The following is a 12,516-nucleotide window of genomic DNA, read 5'->3' as shown; positions in this document are numbered from 1 at the left end:
CATGTATTGTTTCCCTGATTTGGATTTGTCTCTTGGAACTCACTGAGCTTCCTTAAAACAATTATTTTGAGTTCTTTGTAAGTCAATTCATAAATATCTATTTCTTTGTTGTCAGTTCCTAGGAAAAAATTTTGTTATTATTAATGTCATGTTTCCTTGATTTTTCATGTTTTTTTAAGTCTTGTGTTTCTGTCTTTGCATTTGAAGAAAAAATAACCTCCTCTAGTAGTTATTGACTGGCTTTGGGAGAGAAAGGCCTTCACCAGTAAGCCCAGCTGGGGATTCTGGGGATCTCTCAGGCCTTTTCTATGGATGCATACACTCCAATCCTCTTTTTCCCTCTTGGGGGAAAATTTTAGTATTATATGCTTTATCTTGATCTCGTAAAGCCAAGCCTAGTGCTGACAGCCTCCTATTTATTTTCCCTAAGGCAATATCTTGATGTATTCAAAGTCATGCACCTTCTCCCAATTCAGCAAAGTATGCTTCTGCATGATCTACAGAGACCTGTGCATCCTTCTGTGAGGGCATGTGTATGGTTCTGACAATGAGTAAGAGAGGTGCATGGAGTGCTGAGGGCTTGCACGGGATAGTTAGGGTGGTCTGCAGGTGATGCATCCTACAAGGTTCATTGCCAGGGCTCTTGGTGGAGTCCACAAGGTGCTTTGTAGAAACCATGTCCCTTTGTTGAGTTCTGTGCCCCAGCTGTTTGAACTCCTACCAGTTTCCCTTCTCCTGGTTGCCTCCAGACTATCCAGGCATGCCAATATCCCTAGTGTTCTGGGTTTGGTGGGAAAGAAGTGAGTCTCTTGAGCAGCTGGGGAAGCTGGGTGCTCACTACACTCTCACTTTCCCCCATGGGAGAAGTCATGGGCCAAAGGAGTCTCTCTTAGCACTGAGCTGTGCCACCACAGAGGAAAGGTGACATGGCTAAAGTGAAACTGTCCTTCTTAACCTCTTCAAGGCATCTATTCTTGGATTTTTTTGCTCCAATGGACTGTTGGGATCTCTCTGCTGGATTCCCAGGCTCCCACAAAGGTATTCTCATCCATGGGTGATTGCCAAAATCAGCATTTTACAGCAAGGTGAAGAATTAAAACTCATATTCCACCATCTTGCTGATGTCTCTCTCCCCCTGGCACACTTCTAGCTAGAAATAAAACAATAGCCTTTCTGGACAATAGCTTTGATTCCACTTATTTGTACTCTTAATTCATCTACATAGAATTTCTAATGACTATCATCAAGATGTTCTGGGTGATATATAACCATATATTATGGACTGAATTTTGTCTCTCCCAAAATTCACATGTTGACGCTCTAATTCCCAATGTGATTACACATGGAGATAGGGCCTTGAAAGAAGTAATTAAGATTAAATGAGTCAAAACAGTGGGGCCCTAATCCAATATGATCAGTATACTTATAAGAACATAACTGAGCCCATAATAGGGAGTAACTCAATATTTTCCTCATGTGCTGGCTAAAAGTGGAAGAAAACAGAAAAAAAATTACTATAATTCAGAATTAAAGCCAAAAGCAATGATTTTCATTTCAAAAGACTTGAACTTCCTTTTGAACGTTGGAACTGATACATATGACACAAATGGTAGGAATATTTTACAACACATGCTACAGGTACATAGTAGTTCCTTGCATAAATGCTTTATTACTACTCCATTCCTTTGAATAAGGCACTTAACAGGTTATGTCTTTTGGTCAATAATACTGTGCTTACCATTGTGAGGTGACACAATTTAGAATTTGACATAACAATAAAGTAAGCAATCAATATATAAAAACTGTTTTAGATTTAGTTGATTATGTTATTCATTTGGATATACATTAAAAGGTGTTTTTGATTAGAGGAGTCCATACATATTAAGATTTTTCAATGATCCATATTGAGCTCCAATTTCAGAAAACTGTTGCACTGTAACATCTCATTTTAGATATATATCAAAAAGGAAGCTATATATTAAAGTGTTAGAATAGCAATAATTAGATCCCCTATGTTCTCTATTTCCATCTGTGGATCAGTGACACAATGTACAAAGTTTATGTACAACATGTTTTTTTAATCATATAATTAGAAATAATTGTTGCATTGAGCAGGAACACTGGTCAGTTTAGCCAGTATCAAGGTTAGAAAAACCACCACCAACATAAGTACACCAGGTTCCTGGTGCTGATCTAATATGCCTGTGTTTAGTTATTATGAACAACCAAGGTAATTTTAAAATACCTTGAAGGTTGTTAACATCCTATTCATTTATTATACTTTTTATAATTCAGGACAAGCCTCTCTCTGGAGACTTTGTGAAATATTGGACTGCTGTAATTAGCAAGGGGATAGTTGTGTCTAGAATCTGGTCCCCTGGGAGGGTTCAGGGGCTAGATTTTTTTAATTAAAATTGCCATTTTAAAATATGTTTTTTATTCATCTGAACGCAGTTAGAGATGTCCTTGCTTGGTACTCGCCTTCCTATTATAAATGTTTGCTATGTTGGCTTCCTCCAGAACATATAGAAGGTTATATGATTCCACTTATTTATTTATTTAACCTACTGAGGCAATAAGACTTGAAAAGGACTTCCATGGTATGCTTCAGTGGCCTTGTTTTTTATAATCATATCTCCATATTTGTGTGCCCTAATACATGACCTGATGGCAATAAAGAGTTATTTGGTTATTGCTTTTTCTTCTTTCTCCAGAAAAAGAGTTCACAGCAAAGTGTAATTTTTAAATAGTATAATTTCAAAATGTAAATTAAAAAGAGTGAATTTTCAATATGCTTGTTGCCTAATATACTTTTAAAAAAAGCTTTTCTTCATCTTGAGACTTGAAGCTTTCTTTTTAATCCTTCCACTCCAAATCCCTGCATGGGCTGGTTTAGGGATTAGGGTACATTTATAAAATCTGACTCTTTCTAATGATTGCAATGGAATCTTACTCTAATTTGTAACGGTTCTTTTACATACATTGGAATTCCTAGTTTTGACAAAACATTTATATTGGAATACCACAAACTTTGTAGGGATGTGATTTCTGTAGAGGAAGAAGAAACTGGGCATCACATAGACACACATCACCGATAATGTACCCTGTCACAGCAGTAGCTCTTTGGCACAACATAATGGCAATAGAATTACGTTTGTACTACCCAACTGAGGGATATAATTTATCCAGTCTGAGGAACTGTTGTGACAGGTAATACATTTAGTGCTGCACATGTTCCACATTCAAACACACAGGCTATATGTTCACAAGAGCTAACTCTAACAATGAAGCTCTGTTGTTGTTACTGTAACTGACGAATCATGAGGTTTTTTGTTTTATGGCAAAAATATCACAATGTACTACCATCCCCAATGACTAAAAGAGGTTTGGAATAGCATTAGCTCTGATGGGCAGTAGAGGGGAAGAATCTCAGCTTTGTTAGCTGAAAGTGGCTGAGATTTATAGACCACCTATTTCATTACCTGCACAATTATGAATTCCACTTATATTCTTTTAATATTGGAATGTCAGGAAACAATGAACTATGTTGACTTGAAGTATGATTATAGTTAAGTCTGAAATATAGGCAAAGCTTATCAAAAGCACATATTTATGAACAGGTAATTAAATTTCATAGGAATTTTCCTGGAAAGCTACACAATTTCCCTAAATCTTTCTATACAATGGTTGATGTAACGTGTCCATACTTTGTCTATGTTATAGTTAACACTTTAAGTTAATTTCCTAGTTTCTTGTATCCACTCAATTTGTCACTTGATGAAATAAAAGCCTGACCTTTTTCTTTTAAAATCATATAGTATTTATATAGGGAAAGTAACTTTTAGATTATGTTCTGAGATCCATATATGTTCATGACAGTTGCCTTTAGAGTCTCTTGGTACTTCAAAATCTGCATATATTTGGCTTGAATCTTTGCAATTTTTTGTTTATTAAAGACCAAATGCTTTTGTAAGATTTTTATGAAATTCCTAAACCGTGTAAAAATCTAACAAGCACCTTATTAACTGAACGTCTATCACAGTGAAGATTCTGCTAATACACTGTATTGACTTGGAAGTAAAGCTTGTCCTCTTGTTGGATTCTTAGATTCTCTCCCTCGTTCTCTCTGTCGCTCTTATTGTCTCTTTCTCTGTCTAACACACACACACACACACACATACACACCTGACATCACTCGAACACAAAATTACTGTCCTTTTGTTTGGTAAATTCTACTTAATATGTGGTTGGCAAAGACGAAGATGTAGAATTTCTAACATCACCTTAGATATTTCTATTAATAGTCAATTACTTCATAGTTTGGTACGCCACTCCAATTTAATAAAGCATTTTGTTTGTGTTGTTTTAATTTTCGATTCTTATTAATATTCTTCAATGATCTCATAAGCACATTGGGCAAAACTTGACGATAAACTGGTGAAAATTCAGAAAACCGAAAGTATCTTTCTTTAAGGGTAAAATAGTGAAAGTTTATATCATCACAGAGAGTTAATAATTAATGTTAGGGACCAGCCCCACGTTGTAACGGTTAAGTGCACATGCTCTGCTGCTGGCGGCCTGGGTTCGGATCCCAGGCGCACACTGATGCACCGCTTGTCAGGCCATGCTGTGGCGGCGTCCCATATAAAGTGGAGGAAGATGGGCATGGATATTAGCCCAGAGCCAGTCTTCCTCAGCAAAAAAAGAGGAGAATTGGCATGGATATTAGCTCAGGGCTGATCTTCCTCACACACACAAAAAAAATTAATGTTAATATAAGCACTTTATATTAAATTTACAGTAGCATGCACCAAGGGAATTTTTATTCTTTGAAAGATTTTATAAAAGTTATCACTGATTTCAACACTTTCTTATTCAATGCTTTCTATATTATATTCTCAAAAGCTATAAGATTATGAGGATTAGAATTCTTTAGGCTATTTTTGGGATAGGAAGGAAAGAATTTTAGCATTTTCAAAAGGATAGTAATAATAATAACTAATCATAATAAATAATAAAAATTTTCATCATATTATATAGTGAGCCAAGGTACTTACTAATCTCTGGTCAGGATTTTAATATCTGAAACCTCTCTGTTATATATATATATAAGTGCCCCATAAAGAACAATCATCTGTCATACATTAGTATAACAAAGAACTGCAGGTTGCAACATTTAGAATATCTAGTAGAAAAACATTGGTCACCCATTGTTATTGTCTTTTTCATATAAAAGAATGCAAACTTAAAAGCTCCAAATATCACCAGTATAATTTAGCTAATAAGAATTGTTAAAACAAAATGAAAACATCATTGAAAAAGAAAATTAGCCAAAAGTCCAAATAAAAGAGATGTTCTAAAATATGTTTATCACATTTCCAATTTGCATTCTATAGAAAGCATTAAGAGCCGTTCTTGATTAGGCTTATAGATGATCAAGCCTGGCATTCTGCCTATACAAGTAGTAGCAAAAATTATATTGTGAAAGACCATAGTTGGTCTCATGAATTTCATCTTAAATGGTTTCTGCCAGTGAATTTTACCTTTCCTTTAAAATTGATCTTGGCTTAGTTACTCATAATTTTTTTTTAAATTTTACTCATTTTATTTTTTTCCCCCAAAGCCCGAGTAGATAGTTGTATGTCATAGCTGCACATCCTTCTAGCTGCTGTATGTGGGTTGCGGCCCCAGCATGGCCGGAGAAGTGGTGCGCCGGTGTGCGCCCAGGATCCGAACCCTGGCTGCCAGCAGCGGGGCGCACGCACTCAACGGCCAAGCCACGAGGCCGGCCAGTTACTCATGATTTTTTAAAAGTCCTTTTTGATTATGTTTTAGTGTGTGCCAATTCTTGAGGTTCTAAAAGTGCCAAGTAACCATCCATAACTACTTAGAAAATTAAATATAATTATATGCCTTCTTATGTGAAAGACCACATTCCTTGATCTTGCAGCAATTTGCTTTTTATCTACTCCAAAGGATGTGACCTCTTTCTAACATTCTGGGAATTGGTGGCTAAGTCCATGCTTACCTTGCTCTTACTGTCCTTCTTTTAGCATGATGAACTAAGAAAGCAAAAAAAGTCTAGGGAATATTTTTAACAATAAACACATAAATAAAGAAGCATTTTTCAGAAAGAATGATAGAAGGGTCTAGGTCCTTGAACTATGATAAAGCACACATAGTAGCTAAAATTAGTCAAAATAAGTGTTGGGAAATATTTGAAAACCAAAAAAAGATGTTTTAAGGCAGTGACTTAAAGGAAACATACTGGAATAGCTTAATCCTGGTACCCAAAGTATGCCCTTGCTGGCTGGAGAGATTAGCAGATGATAGATTGAATATTGTTCTTTGTCTTAGTCTTCACTGAATAAATACCCAGGAGAATCCCACTCCCATGTTTTCTCTCTAAAGAGATGCATTGCATATATTAGAGTACATTATAAAAACTGTGCAAGGCATTCTAGACTTCATAAATAAATAAACTAAAGGAAAATCTCTGATATTGCAAGTTGTACTCTTGAGAGATATGAAAGAACAAAAGGGTGAAGATATCCCTTATGACTAAATTGTTTATAAATGTGTTCCTATACCAGAGGATTAAAACACACTGATGTGACATCCATTTATACGAATACTTGTACTATGAGATTCTTGGAGTACACATTGGTGAGTCTCACTTCTAAATCATCTGAGATAGAGAGACAGAGAGAGAGAAAAAACACTGAACAGAGCAATTTTCATAACCAGTTACGCTCTATTCCTTGTGAGAACCATCCCCTATGGACTTTCCATTCATCCTAAATTTTTCTACTATATACTTTTCTCAGTCCACTAATAACAATAGAAATCTGATATCAAATAGAAGTCCAAGAAAATAGCCCAGTCAAGCTATTTTCTCAATGCCACCTTCACTTTTTTTTTTTTATTTCTGCAAAACCATGGTGTTAGAAACTGATTCTTCCCGCCAGATTTTATATAGTTCTCAAACTCAAGTAACATGGAATTGGTGGTTAGGTTTAAAAAATGCAGTTTCTTTAGAAAATTATTTCCATTTCTCTCCACAGAGTGCAGTAGGTTAAAGCTTTCTAAGCTTTACTCCTAAAAAATAGCAGAAATAAAGAAGCTGTAACTGAAGAGTGGTTAAAGTCTGGAGCAATGACAGTGAGTCACCCTTTTATATTAAAACCAATAAAAAATGTATTTGACAAAAACTTGAACAATAAAAGTTCTTTCCTATATTTTTCTTAATTTAACTGAAAAAGTATGCTTCTTCTCCATCTTTGTTGCACAACAAAACCAAGGCAGAAACCAAAGAACAGTTCCCCCTACTTTCTTCCCACATAATGCAATGAAAACTACACCACTACTATAGCATACAATCCACCATTGCAAAGTGCACGATGAAAATGGAACTCAGGAACAGCAGTTTGGGAATATGCGCCTGTTTCTTTCCTGGTGCAATGCAAAATTATCATATACAGAGTAATAATCTGTGATTATTGTTTCTTAATATGTTTAAAGAAGGTAGGGTGTCCTGTATTGAAAATCGCCAGTAATTAGATAACAATACAAAAAATGGGGCCTAAACGTAGAGACCAAACATGGTCTATTTCACTTTAGGGCAGGAGCAGAAACCGAGGTTAGACTCCAATTTCCAGCCCCAGATTCCTCAAGTTTTAGCTCTCTAAGATCAAAGAAGCTGAATTACAGCTTTCTGGAAGAATAATTTTCAGTTCCTATTGGAAAATCTGCCTGTACTTGAGGCAGTGGGAAGAGCTACCCCTACAGGACAACAGGATTATTTCCAAGTGGGAGCTGCCTGAAGTTTTGTCATTCTCACTTCCACCCCTACCAACCCAAATATTTTAAAAGGAAAAAATAAATAAATGTATTAAAAAGGCAAAACCAACCCAAACAAAAACAGCAGAATACCTAATTCTACTTTCTTTTTTTGCTCATAAAATGTTAAAGATTGATTCACTTTTTTCTTTTCCTTATTTTAAAATTATCTTTCTCTGGTTCTGTTTCTTCTGGGGACCTTTTGGTCAGTTTTCCTGCTTCTTATTTTTTGTTGTTTTTACCTTTTTCCTCTGATGCAGAGAATTAAAACTAATAAAAAATATTCTCTAAAACCAACTATCCAACAACCAACAGTAGAAAATTACCATTTGGAATTTCCTTATCTTTACCGCATACTTCTCACTGGTACCCTAAATAAGAGTTCACCCTTATCTGTAACATGTTTATAAATTCACTGTATTTTGGCTCTCATGCTTATCCCCCTGCAGAAATTAGCTACTCCTTAAGATTGTCAATAATCTGTACAAAGGAAAACATAGAGTTGAAAATTTCACAAAAACTCCAACATTAAAATGAAGCCAGTGGTGCTATTGCCATCTTTTATAGAGACTTTATTTTCCATCGTCCATGGTAATAAGCAAGGAAAGTTAGAGAGAGACAGAGAAAGAGGGGTGACTTGGTATCTGCAGCAGCTCCTGGACCAAAAAGTCTGTTAGAAAAGGCAAAACATCCTCTGAAGAAGTCTCAGCATTGTGTCTAGTTTCAGATATATTGGTCTGATTGCACGAAGCTTTTAAATCCAGGAGGAAGTAGAAGAAATAGAGAAGAGATCTTTGCTGTAGTGTTAATACATTCCATCTGGAAACACTGAAATATCTGGCAGAATAGAGTCTCAATATGTAGTGAAGTTTCTCATAAAACCCCTAGAAGGAAAAATGTCTCTATAGAAGGTAAAACTACAAATTATTTGTGGAAGCATGAGTGGATCTACCACAGTAGACAAGGGACTGACTACTTGGGTTTTTTAGGGCCACGGGAACTCATGGTTTGGGCTCTTGCTTCTTCTGTAGTTCCAGCTCGGCAGCCTTTTGTACGGCTGCATCCACCAGCAGCTGGAAGCTGCTGAAATCCTGGTACTCCTCTGTCGACACAGGTTCGGGAGAAGAGAGAAGCAAGGTCCTGCTGGTGGAAATCTTGACCTTTTTATTTGGCTGGGCCTTTGGAGAGAGCTTTTGGCCTGGGGCCGACTCTGGATCCAACAGCTTCTCCTCTGAATCCAGCAGCTTCTCCTCTGACTCCTGGCCCATTGGTAGGGGGCTCAGGGGCAGGCACTGCATCTTTTCCGGATCTTCGGGCCCTGACTCGGCCATAGATGGATCCGTGCTCTGCTGGTGGGTCACATCAGCAGCGCTGCTTTTTTCGTCGTACATGGTGATCTGGTTGGGATCGTTTCCATCCTCTTGAAGCATTTCCGGAAGAACGCGTCTGCGAGCGTTGATAAACCAATTAGAGATCTGCAGGCAAGACAAACTGGTCTGCTCTGACAGTATTCGCTTCTCTGTCTCTGAAGGGTACGCCTTAAACCGGTGCTCATACAGCCAATCACGGAGGATCTTCACAGACTTGGTTGGAAAGTACCCTTTCCGCTTCCTCTTGCCCTCTAGGGAGTCAAGAACTTCATCTGTACCAGTGTTATTATCCGACGTGATTGAGCTGTCCTGAGCGGGGCAGTGGATCTCCACTGGGCTTTCTTCAGCAGCCTCCATGTTCGTGAGGCCAGTCTTCGCTATCTGGGGAGTTGAGGATGGCTGAGTTAGCACTAACGTAGGTCTGGGAAAGCCAGTAGAGAAGGCACGGGCAGATAAACAGTGTTGCTAACAGCTTGGAGCCAACGGGCTTTCTGACGTCACATCCTGTCTGCCCCTCGTGCCGCCCCCACCCCCTTTCTGGTTCCCTCTTCCCTACAAGTCCTGTATTTTTTCCATCTTTTCAAAGGCACTTATTTTCGCTCCATCAGTTTATAGCTCTCCAGAATTTTATTTCTCAGCTGCTGTCACCAGTTTCTGCTAATAAACTCTGTTTCTATTGGTTAAATCTGGCTTATGCATAGGCTCTTCACTTTCTTCCAGTTTGCTTTTACTACGATATTGTTCTTCCTTCTTATTCCTTATAATTGCATCGTTGGTGCATCCACATACATCAGAATCAACTTATCTATTGGATATTAACCTCAATAAAAGGAGAATGTAAGTGATGTACCCTGATTCCTCCCTTCCATATTCAAAGCTGATTTAAGAATAATTTTTAACTAGTTATTTGTTTTTGACATCCCACCTCTTTGATTTTTCTTCTCTATGGTCTTGAAATGTTTGGTTTTGGTGTGACTTCACTGTGCCACTGTGGTCTTTATGTTTGTACTTTGGGCTCTGATATCCAGTTGTGATGATTCTTTTTGAAGCTTCAGTCAGAAATTCAGGGGTCTTGTAGAAACATAGAACTGCATAGGATTCAAGAAATAAAGGTGATCACAAACTTAGATTTTTTAAATCTTTCTTGCTAGTTTAAGTACATGGAAATTACCCCCTAAATCAGATGAAAATAATTTGTAAATCGTACATTTTAATTTCAGATAGCTGAAAACAAGTGTTGGCTCTTTCAGGAACACTATAATCCACTTAGAAAACAATCATGAACTCTGACTTCTCAAGGATATTGTATGATATTACTTATTGCTAATTTCAGAGATTTTTTTTTCAGAGGAAACTCCTGGCCATCATCTTAAGCATCATATATAAAACCCAAGTAGTTTTTTAAGTTGCCATAGTTTCTATTTGGCAAAGACAATATCCTTTTACCCTTAAGAATTGTTTGGTGTCACTGGGCTGAACATCAAAATATCATCTGCTGATCCTTTGGCTATTGGTAACCTTACTGGTGCTGACTGTCACAGCTTAAAATTTACTGTAGGGGAGACCTATTGAAGTACACAATAGAATATAATGGATGTTTTAGCAAAGCTCCCAACAACCACTAAGTGCATATGTTAGCTATAATTGAAGATCTCTTTTGGAATGCTCTTGAAGAGAGTGCTACTACTTCCATTGGTCTTTTGGGCTACAGGAACACAGAAGATAAGATTTTTTATTCATAGTAAAAGCTCACTTCCTAAAATTATCTTCCATCAATACATTCATGACTCATGCTCACTGAAATCACTCTTGTCAGTATGGTTTCTAGTAACTTACCCTCTCTCACTTGTTGCTTCTATGTGCTCTTTGTGTGTCTGGGATTCAGACCTCTGCTGAAGGATTAACAGAATTGTACATATTTAAATCACTATAATTTATTTTCAGTGGCATGACCTAGGTCCTTGATTTTTAATGACCCTTTTATTAATCCCCTTGAAAAGAAATATCATGGTGGTTCAAAATTATTCCCCCAAAATTTAGAGATTTTTTTTGCCTTCAATAAGAGCTATAGAACATAAAGATATCTGGAAAGTAGGTGAAAAATTGGGAAGAAACCCATCAGTTTTGATCCAAAAAACCTGGTTTTGTTTCATGATGTAATAATAGACACACCTAATAGAACCTATATTACCTTTCAAGTTTTCAATGATACAAAATATGAATTAAGAACATCTCCAAGAGAGAAATGAACTGCTTCCACCTACTTCTTTAAAACTTCTGAGGAGCTAAAATTATTTAAATGGTTTCTATCAAATTTTCTCTTTCTTCATTGCTTCTTTTCACAAAACACCATGGAATCTTATTGAAAACAATTAGTGTTGTATATTTATAAGCATCGATTTATTTACATATGACTCTGAAAAGTGTCTTCTCATGATTGCATAATAAGTGAACATAGTACTATGCTATAATATGCACCTTATGTATTCTCAAATTATGTAAAGCCATGACAAGAATGAGGCTTTTTATATCTTGTCACTTATTGTTTCTAGTAATGTACTTGTAATTTGAATGTAAGTTTGAGTATTCTACACTCCAAATTATGTTAGTTTATCTGCAGAGTTAAGAAAAGAAAAAAGCTTATGTTTTGACTTCCATAAAATGGGGTAATGCAAAAGCAAACTGAAAAAAAAAAAAAGAAAAACACTATCCTCAAACAAAGCACAGTGACTTAAGAAAAGAAAAAATTGGGGCCAGCCTGGTGGCACAGCGGTTAAATGCGCACACTCCACTGCGGCAGCCTCGGGTTCGCAGGTTAGGACATTCGGATCCTGGGCGCACACCGACGCACCACTTGTTAAGCCGTGCTGTGGTGGCATCCCATATAAAGTAGAGAAAGATGGGCACAGATGTTAACCCAGGGCCAATCTTCCTCAAAGAAAAAGGGGAGGATTGGCATTGGATGTTAGCTCAGGGCTGTCCTCCTCACAAAAAAAAAAAAAGAAAATCAAAAATTGATGATGCCATAATGAGACTTTGCCAACTCTGAAAATAAAGAATGTTAAGACCATTGAGTTTATCATACTGTAAAGTGTCTGAATAATTTCTGCCAGATATTTTACACTTTGAAATGAATTGAAGGAACATTCAGGAAGCCAGCACTAAACTCTCCTATTTGAAGGAGTGGTGGCAAGTTAGGAGTAGGAAGTGTAAGTTCTGGCAAATTCAACTAATATACCCTAATTTTGAGTGATAAAGATGGGAAATGTGGCATAACAATAAGAGAAGGAGACCAGTGGCATCTCAG

At 36.9% G+C, this 12,516-nt stretch overlaps 1 protein-coding gene across 1 annotated transcript; it reads right to left on the bottom strand.

Moving 5' to 3' along the window:
• Nucleotides 1–8,432: 8,432 nt before the first annotated feature.
• Nucleotides 8,433–9,566, bottom strand: TGIF2LX (TGFB induced factor homeobox 2 like X-linked). Its single transcript, XM_058535248.1, has one exon. It carries the CDS (start codon nucleotides 9,564–9,566, stop codon nucleotides 8,841–8,843), a length of 726 nt encoding a protein of 241 aa, XP_058391231.1. The 3' UTR covers nucleotides 8,433–8,840.
• Between the last annotated feature and the right edge of the window lie 2,950 nt (nucleotides 9,567–12,516).

Source organism: Diceros bicornis, chromosome X, assembly GCF_020826845.1.
Source record: "Diceros bicornis minor isolate mBicDic1 chromosome X, mDicBic1.mat.cur, whole genome shotgun sequence".
Lineage (NCBI taxonomy): Eukaryota > Metazoa > Chordata > Mammalia > Perissodactyla > Rhinocerotidae > Diceros > Diceros bicornis.
Note: the sequence above shows the minus strand (reverse complement) of the source record. Positions and strands in the feature narration are given on the sequence as shown.

What these genes read in the sequence shown, in the direction of transcription:
- TGIF2LX (XM_058535248.1), bottom strand. Translation starts at nt 9,566, where the DNA reads ATGGAGGCTGCTGAAGAAAGCCCAGTGGAGATCCACTGCCCCGCTCAG.